The sequence below is a fragment of the Protobothrops mucrosquamatus genome, unplaced genomic scaffold, assembly GCF_001527695.2.
Source record: "Protobothrops mucrosquamatus isolate PMUCROS unplaced genomic scaffold, P.Mucros_1.0 scaffold1803, whole genome shotgun sequence".
In the NCBI taxonomy this organism is placed as follows: domain Eukaryota; kingdom Metazoa; phylum Chordata; class Lepidosauria; order Squamata; family Viperidae; genus Protobothrops; species Protobothrops mucrosquamatus.
In genome coordinates this window covers 42,718-54,638 of record NW_015387940.1, presented here as the reverse complement: position 1 = coordinate 54,638, position 11,921 = coordinate 42,718, and the positions used below count along the sequence as shown (strand labels likewise).

Genomic DNA, 11,921 nt, shown 5'->3' with positions numbered 1-11,921 from the left:
CTAACCTGGCACCTTAGCCACTAGGCCAAACTGGATCTGACTCTCATCTCTTAATATCGAAGCCACTTTTGGGGTGCCTCAGATTGTTGACCCCTGGTGACTGCCTTGGAGGAATCTCCCTGCACTTTTCTTGGCAAGGATTCGGGAGTGGCTTGCCATTGCCTGCTTCCTAGGGCTGAGTGAGAGTGACAGGTCCAAGGTCATCCAGCTGGCTTTGTGGGTAAGGCAGGATTAGAACTCAGGGTTTCTAGCTTGATTTCTTAATCAGTACACTAGATTGGCTTATTTTACAGTTAATAAAAGGCAAAATGGCTTCAAGAAAGAAGGAAAAAGAGTGCTATTTGGCATCTTGTTGAATAATGTATTTATTTAATAATATATTTCATTTTTACAATTCAATTTAGAAGGCCACCCTGATATGCAGGTTCTGAAGTTTTGCTTGATAAAAAATACAGGAAACCAGAAGCTGCCTTTAACCTTTTACATTTTTATTCAGCTGAACAAAGACGGGCTCCTCTAAAAGAGAGAAGCCCCGAATGACCAGAAATCCTTGTATTTATTCTTTCTGATTACATAAGCAACCCATCCAGCAAAGCTGACACACGTAAGATAAAGATTTCACCCAGTAAGTCTGGCACACTGTAGATAAGAAGGGAAAAAGCAGAAGTAGCTAAAAATGTTCCCTTTTGGGTGTTGCCCTAAAGACATTGTACGTTCCCAGGTGGGTTAGGACATTCGGTGTTTTCCTTACTGTCCTTTCATGACCCTGCATCCATGACTCTGTAAATGCCCAAAGACAGCAGGGCCATCTGCACATATTCACAACTGATACTTCCTATGCTGTCTCCTAATTCCGGGTCAATAACCCAACTGCAAGCAATTCAGTGAGGCAAAAAGCTAAGAAACCACTGCTTTAACGGCTTTTAGGCACCACTGCTTAGCAAATAGAGATTTTTCCAAAGTATTGTCTATGGATTCCCCTTATTTTAGAGAAGTGTTATGCAGGCGCCATCACGCAAAAAGAAACAGGGCAGAAGGGTCTCTCCAACCAAGGAAGCGTCTGAGAATGTATGGAGCAGAGCTGCTGTCCTGGCATCAAAAAAGCTCACTTGTCCCCCTTCGCAGTTGAGAGAGATGCGGATCCTTGTGGGCTTCTCGGTCAGGACCAGTTCAGAGCATACTGATGGAGAGAAGATTCTATATGTCCCTTCCCATAACCCAATCTGCCAGCGTCTGGTCTGCAAATCAACATTTGTTACGTTCACTGGCTTGTTGGCAACCCCTACACGCCATCCAGCTGTATCTCCCACAATAACTTCCCAGAAATGTCGCCCTGTTGAGAACCTCTGACAGCCAAGGACATAAGGATTATATTCAAATCTCTTCCAGTTTGCCGCAGGATATTTTGCTTTAACTGGCTTAACTGCTTTGATGCTTTTTTTATCTTCGGAGATGTCAAGACGGCCAGGATGGGCTGTATCTGGATCCACAATTACATTCACTGTAAGGGGAAAGGGAAGGAAGAACAAGAGCTTCAGCTGCAGGCCTGGTTTTTTTGTCTTGACCCCAAGAGTTCAACCCTACAGCCTCTTGTGTGAATGGAGTTCAGTTTCCAAACACCCCCTTCAGGACCGGAAGACTCATTGTTGGGTTTTTTTTAAACAACACCTAAGCATTGCCTGGTCCAGGCTTCTCCAACTTTGGCAACTGTAAGACTTGTGGACTTCAACTCCCAGAATTCCCCTGATGGGGCTGCTAGTGTCCAGGTCCATGCTCTGCACCCTTTTCCGTGAGCACTTGGCTCTCCCACTGTCTTAATTCCATCCTCTGTTAACTTCCGAACTGTTCAGCATCCCTCTGGCCTCTGGCCTTCTAGTCCCACTCACTCAAGTTGCCTTCGCCAACTGCCAGTCCATCTGACTCCCCTCCAGATGCCACTCAGCTGCACCCACTCAGGATCCATGAATTAGCTGTCCTGCTCTTGGCTCCACTTCTCAGCTGTTCGACCCTTGGCTCCATTGGTAGATTTTCCCAGCCCAGTCTCCCATGTGACCGCCACTCAGCTGATCTCTCTCCAGCTCCTCCGCTCAGCTGTTCATCTCGTGGCTCTGCTGGCCAATTCCCCCAGCCAAGTCTCCAAGGTGGCCAACATTCAGCTGATCGCTCTACTGCTCAGCTGTTCGTCTCTTGGCTTGGTTTATCTATTCCCCCATCCAAGTCTCCCATGTGGCTGTCACTCAGCTGATCACCCTCCAGCTCCACCATGCTGGGAATTGAAGTCCACAAGTTTTAAACAGTTGCCAAGTTTGGAAACCCCTGGCCTACAACACTTCCAACACTTCATAGTGCTTCACCTCTTCCAGCAACCCTGCACATCACTCTCACATCACAGGAAACCTCTGCTTTCATCAATTTGCTGGCTCACACTAGTGCTCCAACTTTGACCCCAGGTGCTCCAGCTTTGATTCCAGGACCTAATTTTTCTGCTCCCAAAGACCAAGTAAAATCAAGAGGATTCCATGTTCCTTGCAGTACCATATTTTCCCATTCGCCTAGATATTTCATTCCACATAAAAATTGACTTCAATTATTTAGATTACATTTACTGGATCTTCATAGTCTTTAAGGCAGGGGTCCCCAACCCCTGGTCCATGAACCAGTACCGGGCCGTGGCATGCTAGCAACCAGTCTGCACAAACAAGCAAAGCCCCATCCGCGGGATGTAGGCAGCACACAAAACCTTTCAACCTCCGGACTGTGGAAAAACCTCTCTCCACGGAACCAATCCCTGGTGCCCAAAAGGTTGGGGACCTCTGCTTTAAGGTATCTAATCCTATACTTCTTTCTTTGTTACTTTTCTCTTCTCTTATTTCTCTTAACATTACTGGCATCGGAGCTTATAATAGCAAGTGACTGAGATTCTTATATTCTCATATTTACCTTCCAGTAGTTGAAATCCAGTTTCCAGAGTATCTGGGGAAGAAAAGGGAGGGATTCAGCATCTCATCACTGGAACTGGAGCAACAGAAGGGCCTCCCAAAGACCAAGGAAGTACAGAACCAGTTTGTGCCAGCGCTCAAGGCCACGCATGCTGAGATTGGAATGTGAACCATCCCAAACAACTCAGCCTTTCTCAAAACACCTGTGTGGCTCTTCATTGGCTGAAGACGAACTGGTCATTGGGGGGGATGAGGGGAAACCTTTGTCATTTTTTCACCCGGAAAAGTCATTTCTTCTCTTTTGTTACCTCTCAATTTTTTCATGGCGCTTTTCAGAAGCACAGTGATATCATTGTAATCCCAGATTGTCCACTTTGGCTCTAGAAGTAAATCCACTGGATTCTCAAATGTTTTCTTTGCCTGGTACCTGGCAGAGCAAAACAACATTGACTAGAAGATGGGTATAACATTCAAATTGATCTTGATGGGTTAAAAGTAATGCCATGAAATTTAATAGAGATGAATATAGTTACATGGAATCCTCTATTTATGATTATTTGTTAGCAACCAACACTGGAAGTTTTTACGAAGAGACTGGACAGCCATTTGTCTGAAATAGTATAGGGTTTCCTGCCTGAGCAGTGGGTTAGATTAGAAGACCTCCAAGATCCCTTCCAACTGTATTATTATTATTATTGAATTTTTTATTGATTTTCTATTTTCACATTTAAATATTTGAAAAGCAACGTGGCAGCTGAGTTGGTCAATAATTCAATAACATACAAATATCTTTAGTCCAAATCTCAAACTATTGCATTAAATATTTCCTCTCTTTTCCCCTCAGTATTCACTGTCTCGCATTTAAATTAATACAATTCTTACTATATCAATTAAATAAAAATTACTTTTTTACATTTATCAATAATTTTTGTTTATACATATCCTAGTTATATTAACATTCAATCTTTTTAGACAATCAATGTCCTGGTTAGATTTTCCCAATTTTTAGTTTACCATTAATATTTAAATTTAATGTTTAGTATTTATGATTTCCATGTTTTAATTAATCCCAATTCCCTTTATCACAATTCATCACAAGATCTAATATTCAGGATACATGTCTTATCTATTTGAATTCTCACCATCTTACATCAACCAATTAATAGTACAATATAATATTCTTATTTTCTAATAATTTCCAAATATCTTTAATTTAATACCCAAAATTTCTCTTATTTCAACATTTAATACTTCCTCTCTTCTTCTCTTAATTTCTAATATCTCATATTTAAGCTTATTTTCCCCCCCGCTAAGTAAGAAACATATTCATTACATTCATCAATAAATTTTTAGCTTATATATATCTTAATTATCTTTACATTTAACCTTTATAAGCAAATCAATGTTCAAATTCAACTGTTAATATTTTACTTCCAAGTTTTAGATGATCAAAGTTTTCTTTATCTCCACTCATAACAATATCTAGTATTCAAGATACACATCTTATCTATTTGAGTATGTTCTATTTTAATTCTCTTTACATTTACTTCTATATTTGGACTCACAAGTCCACAGCACCCCACTTTTCTTCAGTCTTATTCTAGTTTCTAGTTTCCTTCTTTGCCAAATCATCTTCCCTGTCCGTGCTTTTGAATCATCAAATAAATCTCCCTGCATTGTCATGAATATTGTTTGGCGTAGAAGGAACCATCCGGTTGCCATTTTTTGGAGAGGACTCACAAATCTTCTCTCTATTTTTCCATCTCGACGTAGTTGTCCTGAGCTGTTTATCTTCTCTTCAATCTGTTCTTCTTGATCCTCAGGTTTCTTCTGATTTGTGTAGAAAGCCTTTTCCCTTTTTTATATTGTTAGTCCCTTTTCTAGATTTTCCATTCACTGTATTTGTTGATCAGTTGAGTCTTCTGTCATCATATTTAATTGTTCCACTTTTTCTGTTATGTTCTGTATAGTTAATTCTTTAATTGTAGTCAAAGTTTGAGTTCGTATCTCTTGGGTGACATCTTGTTCTTTTCTGTAACCTCTTATTTCATCAGTAGCTGTTAGAATAGTTTGATGAATTGCTTTCAACATAAAGAGAATCTGTTTCTGATCTTCCTCCATATTCTCTTAGTATAATATTAGGTTAACAGCTTTACAATCAGAAAATTCAAGAAAATTTTTTTATCACTGAGTATAGAACACAGCTGAGCTTCTTCTCACAGCTGATGTCTCAAGGTTACAGTCTTATCTATTGTCTGAGCTGCTTGCCAAGTCTCTTTTAAGCAATAACAGATTGTAATATCAGGTTCAGCCACAAGATGTCGCCCCTAATTTAAAGTTTTCTTTTGAATCCAATGTTTTTAAAATCTTTTTAGTTTAGCTTCTTTTTTATACAGTAAGTAAAAAACCCAGATCTTCTGTAAAAATAGAAAGTCTTTTAGTCCACAAACTTTAAGAAATAAACTTCCAATTAGGATCAAATTGTTCTTGCAACGTTTTTAAACTCCCCTGGATAGTCAATCGCCGCTGCTTCTAGAGGGAAGGATAAAATCTCCCTTCCCTCTCCATAGGGGGGAATGCGAAATTGGACGTGGAATGCGGAGCTCATCCAGCAATCCCCCAGCAATGTGTAATCCCAAAACATCTGGAGCACCATTTGAACACCATCAGCACTGAGAACACCACTATCAGATGATTGCAAAAGGCAGCTTTACTTAAAACAGCTTACATCCTACGATGATACCTTTAGCACCATCAAACCTCTATCTATTCTTGGGAAGGATTCAACAGGTGGATAAAAATACCAAATTCAATCTAAACATCTAGCTGACTGTGGGATCAACCACAATAATTCACCATATCAAATATTGCTAATTATATTGTGTTCAGGTTGTCTGTGGAAATATTTACAAGGCCCTGAAATACAATACATTGTCTTTAAATTAAATTACTGCGAAATACAAACAGAACTTTCCAAAATAGGAAAATTGCTGGAGGAGCTGCTGATCTCTGAGACTGTAAAGAGGAGGGTGGATTCACTTACTTCTCCAAGATGCTTCCAATGTCCTAAAAAAAAAGAGAGACAAAGCACTGAAAGGAGCCATTTCCTATGCAGAAAGTTAAATTCATATATTCATAAAATAAATGAGAGAAACCTCATTTACAACCAGACACTAACAAAAATATACTTCCATTTTTATTTAAAAGAATCCCACTGCTCTTTTTTCCCCAGCAGTTCACCTATTTTAGAGAGGTATTGTTTATTTTTATTTTCTTGTTTTAAAAAAATTATACCCTGGTTGAATCCAACAGAATTATAAATATAAATAAATAATAAAACATCATAGCAAAAAGAAACAAAAACATTTGAAAAAGAAAACAATGCATCAATAGAATACAAAAATTCCCTGCATTTATGCTTCTGGAATGAAGGCACTTTGGAAAATCCAAGTGGTTTTAACTTTGTAGAAGGCCATCAATTTTGGGGTTCTCCTTGCTCTGGAGATTAAGGGGAGGGAAGACCCTAAAAGAACACCCACCACCGAGTCCCTTCATAGGTAATAGGACCCCTCAGCAGGCATTCCTAAAACCATTGAGGGCGCTGACCAGCACTTTGAATTCTTCCTTTTCACATGGCCTGCTTTTTCTGAATTAAATATTAGCCATTGCAGGTAGTCCTCGACTTTCAACAGTTCATTTAGTGACCGTTCAAAGTTACAACGGCAAAGTTGCAAAAAACTGACTTTTTCACACTTACAACTTACAGCATCCCCTTGGTCACGTAATCAAAATTCAGCCACTTGGCAACTGATGGTATTTTTGATGGTTGCACGTTCCCAAGGTCCCTTCCAGCCCTGTGATTCTATGATCTCAACTTTCTGCCTGACCTGTAAGAGTTTGCTGGCTGGCTGCTGATGCTTCTCCTCTATCTCCTGGATGAGATCGTCAAGAGAGCACAGTCCGGCCAAACCATTGTCCCTTCTTGCTAGAATCTCCTTCTCTGTCACTTCTATTCTGGCCAGCAGAAGCTTCTCCTGTCTTTTTAACCACCGTTGTAGTTCTCTGAATTCAGCCACTGCGTTTTTTTTCTCTTTTTTGATGAGGTCCTAGAACAAGAAGACAGAAAAAGCAAAAGGCATATTTTTATTTTATTTTAATTTTTTCTCTTAATTATTTTTATTGTTATAATAACTAAACAGATTCCCTGAAGAGTCCAGAAACGAGATGGGAGAATTTCCTAGCCTAGGGAGAGAAAAAATCCCTTTTGACATCAACAAACATAGGGGGAAAGGTTTTTAAAAATGAAAAAAAGGTCCAGTTTAAATGATGAAAATTTTCTTTGGGAGATCAGGGATTCCACAAAAGTAGACAGAAAAATGTTTTTATTTTTGCATTCTATTGATGAATTATTTTCTTTTTAAAATGTTTTTTGTTTCTTTTTCCTATGATGTTTTATTATTTGATTTCACATTTTTTTCAGTAAGATGAAATACGGTTTGCATTAATTTATTATGCAAACCAAACCCATTGTATAAAATATGGCTCATAGGTGTCCTTAACACAACTGTGACTCATTCAGTCAATGGTGACATCCCAGTCAAAGATACAGTCCCCAGGTTAAGAACAAGTTCTGTGCCTGAACACTGTCTTTAACTTCAATTTCATTTCAGTCAGAACTTCTACTTACAAACAGGCTGCCTATTATTAAAGATGACAGACGGTGTTCTCCTCCCTATTAGCTCAGAAGCTCCTCACCGTTGGATCAATACTTACAAGCATCTCCTGAACTCTTTGCTCGGTTTCGGTTTTGTATGTAGCTATTTTTTCTTTCTCCTCCTTCTGAGCCTTCAGGCAATCCCCAACCTTGAGCTGAAGAGAAAATACAAGTTTTGAGTTTCTTTTCTGTAAAGAATTACATCTGAGGGAAGACCTAGTTAGAAGATATATGCAACCATCATAAATACATGGCAGTTGCCAAGCTTCCAAATTTTGAACAGTCACTTTGAACAGTCACTAAATGAATGGTTCTAAGTCGAGGAATACTTGTAATGGTGACTTCTGGTGAAAAGATGGACAGCTGAGAACATGCCCAGGGAAGGATCCCTGAAGCATCTTTCCTTGGACTGTAGCTTTTTCAACTACCAAGAGAAGAAACTGGAATTCCTGTAGTTTAAATCACCCCTATGGGTTAGGGAGAGTCCTAGAATTATCCCATAAGATCCTCTGATACAGCAAAGGTCTGCAAGTAGCTTCAGGAGCTTTGCTTCGAAACAGTCTGTGTGCCGAAAGCTGAGGGAGCGCTGCAATCAGTTTGTTGTTGAAGAAGCACCCATTTTGGAATTTATTTTTCAAACAGACTCACAACACGGAAAGTAAAGAATTAGTAAAAATTCCTGAAAATTAGAAATGATTCGATTTTCTCCGAGAGAAATAAGTATCGGATAATAAGGAAAAACTTCTAGACGTGGTAAAACCTCCAAAGAAGTAACAATTTGTTGTTCCTTCTTCTGACGTCTTCCGTTCGATTTTATTCCTTCACACCTTATAGAAAAAAATTTAAGTTGATGGGGAAATATTTAAGGATAGAAAGTTGTGGTTTTAGTTTATTATTTTAGTAATTTGTAGCTTGGTCTGCTTTGCTGTGGGTGACTAAAACTTTCTGATTTTTATGATTTCTGACTGGCCAGCAATTCTTAAAAAATGCTACTCTTTGACAAAAGAGGAAGTTAAGAAGATGGAGAAGCAAAGTATTAGAGATGTATTTGAAAAATCTTTACATAAAATCCATCGGTTCATAGATCAACTATGCTCCAAGGATGTTAAAAAAAGCTTCTCAAACTTCATCAGAGATATAAATAAGTGTAGAAAGTTACCAAACCACCGAAACAATTGCACAAGTAGCTGACAATGCAGAGGAGTCAATTGCAATTTTGGAATATAAACCTGACACCAATTTTTATTATGATCGTTTACATATAAACCTCCCAAGGAAAAGAGGAGCTCCAAGAAAATGTGCAACTTTTAAAAGAACAAGTTGGGACTTTTTTCTCATGGATATTAACAAAGTTGAGAAATCCTTGAGAAAAAGAGAAGCTTATAACTACTTGACAAATATTTCAGAGAAGAAAAATATTTTATTCTACGAAGACAAGCTGGAAGGAATGACTTAAACTTAATAATTGGAATTAGGATGAATTTTTATCGGTCTGATATTTTTAACTGAAAGTCTTAATCTAAAGTTTGATTTTTTTTTCTTCCTTTATATATAATGCTCAAGTAATTCCTAAAGTTTGTAAAATATTATTAAAAATGAATTTGAAAGTATATTAGAGAAAGTTAGAGAAAAAGATCTATTAGCTTAAAGAAACTTTAGAGTTTTACAAGAAGAAAAAAATTATTCTATGAGGGTAACTTGGAGGGAGTGATCTAAATTTAATGAGTTAATTGGAGTTAGTTGGAATTGTATTGGTCTGAAAGTGAACTTTAAAGTACACATGTTAAGACAGAATTTTTAAAAAGATGTATTAGAAAGCTTTGATTTTAGAAACATTTTAAATAAAAGTTTAGTGCTTTAAAATGGTTGAAAAAGTATTTTTCCCTTTAAAAAATCTGAAAGAATACAGTGAATTTTTTAAATATAAATGGTGATAGTTAATAAAGATCATTAAGTGCAAATAGAAGTACATATTATTTCCACAGCAAGGAAGATAAAGCAGAAATGGTTAAATTGATTGTTTTATTCAAAGAGGCGGATATACATAATTATGCTTTTTATTTAGATATCACTTCTGGATTTTGTGCTTGTGATGAACAAAAATGAATGACTTTGGTTTTGCTGATTAGATAAATTTGTTGTTATAGAAATAGCTAGTTATATACTAATGTGAAGTTATATACTAATTTGAAAGAAAATCTACTAGTGTTTCCTTCTCCATCTCTAAACTTCAGCCAGTTAATCCTCTTGCTGATATTTAGATTAGATCTTCCTTATCTTTCCTTAGAAAAAGTGAGCTGGCAAAGAGTTCTATTTCTCCACTGCTAAGCATGACAGTTAAGTGAAGTTTTGTCCCATTTTACAACCGTTCTTGCCACAGTTGTTAAGTGAAACACTGCAGTTGTTAAGTTAATCACACAGCTGTTAAGTGAATCTGGCTTCCCCATTGACTTTGCTCATCAGACGATTTCAAAAGGTGATCACACGACCCTGGGACACTGCAACATGACAGTTGCCAAGGATCTGAATTTTGATCAGTGAAGCAGGGATGTTGCAGTGACCATAAGCATGGAAACTGATCATAATAACTGTTGTAACATTGAACCATCACTAAATGAATGCTGGTAAGTTGAGGACTACTTGTTAACCTGTTTTTTAAAAAAATTGCAGGAACAGGGGTGGAATAAAGCAGCAGGAAGCAAGTAAACTGCTCCAAACGTAACTAGCGCTGGTACTGGATGACGCTCCGCAGGGATTCCTCCTGGCTGATTCCTACCTGGTACTCCTGGAAAGCCTCCTCCGCAGGGATCACCAAGTGGCCCCTGTGCTTTTTGCATCGGTCGCAGACCACGCAGATGAGAGTCTCGTGATGTTTACAAAAGAGCTTGAGCGGCTCCCGGTGCTTCGGGCAGACGCTCCCTCCTTCCTCGCCCCAAGGATCTTCGCATCTCCTGGCCATTTCCACCAGCCGCGCCAGCTGCCTGTTGGGCAGGACGTTACGGGGCCCGAAGGTCTGTCTGCACTGGGGACAGGAAGCCTCCGATTCCGACGTTCCCCAACTGCCGGTCAGGCAGCCCCGGCAGAAGTTGTGGCCGCACTCCGGGATGAGCACGGGGTCCTGGAAATAGTCCAGGCAGATGGAGCAGGTGGCTTCTTCCAGCAAATCCTGCAAGGGAGCCTCGGCCGCCATCGCTGTCTCTCCCGCCGAGAGAAGGAAAGAGAAAGTTAATGTTGCATCTTTTCCTACGAATCAGGTGACCGCCTTTGGGCTGTGTCCAAGCTGGAAATCGAGATAAGTTATTTTTGGTGTTGCGGTCAACTTCGCTGACTTTTTAAAATAAAAAAAGAGTATTTATAAAAAAAACAAATTGGGAAGAAGCGGACTCCCGATCAATTATTATTGGCCCAATCAGCTCGTTAAAGGAAAAATTCTTTTAAAAACTGGGGAGAAGCAAATATGCATGGGAGGATTCCCGATCAAGTACAATTGATCCCAGCATCCTGTTAAAGGACGGGTGGGAGAGGGGGTTAAAAAAAACTAAGGAGATATTCTTGGGGCGGACCCCGACAATTATTGCTCCAAGCATCCTGCTAAAGGAAAATATATTGAAAAAAACCTGCCTGAAAATAGGATGATTTTTTTTATTAGCAGATCAATTCATCACAATCTACATAAAAAGAATTAAATTCTGTTCAGTTGGGATCACCATTCAAAAGCACTATGTTTGATTGTAGTCTGATAGTTTATTTTTATTTCCTCCTTTTTGTCTCCATTTATGTGATTAAAATATTTAACTAAACCTGTAGCTATAAATAAAAGAAACTTTAAATCTTTCAGATGAAGACCATGGCAAATCACTATCACTGTACCAAAAAAATTGCATGGACATGTTCATGATATCACCAGGATTCAATTCAATTCAGCGGAGTTTATTTTTTTTATACTTCTGCAACCCCATTCAGTGATTTGTAAGTGGGCCTGTGAGAGAGCTTATTTCATTTTCAAGGAATTATTATTATCATTAGATTAAATTATTACTACTATTATTAAACATCCATGTAAAAAGAGATGTCTCTCAGTACAAAGAAACAAAACTCCTATTTAAAATACACACCCTCCACCACCACCACCAGGGCACAATCTAAGCACTATCAAAATTACAAATGAAAACTTCCAACAGTTAAAATTACTGTTTTACTGCCATAAAAGCCATGAAATCCATAACAGCCACAATCTATTTACAGCCAGAGTAAATAAAAATAACCCA

The 11,921-nt window shown here is 38.5% G+C and overlaps 1 protein-coding gene across 1 annotated transcript; it reads right to left on the bottom strand.

The window, feature by feature from the left end:
* Positions 1-840: 840 nt before the first annotated feature.
* Positions 841-10,850, bottom strand: LOC107294021 (E3 ubiquitin-protein ligase TRIM39-like). The gene is made up of 6 exons (XM_015823224.2): positions 10,430-10,850; positions 7,713-7,808; positions 5,983-6,005; positions 3,248-3,366; positions 2,941-2,973; positions 841-1,501 (listed from the first exon to the last, which is right to left on the bottom strand). Exons 1-6 carry the CDS (start codon positions 10,841-10,843, stop codon positions 987-989), a joined length of 1,200 nt encoding a protein of 399 aa, XP_015678710.1. The 5' UTR covers positions 10,844-10,850; the 3' UTR covers positions 841-986.
* Between the last annotated feature and the right edge of the window lie 1,071 nt (positions 10,851-11,921).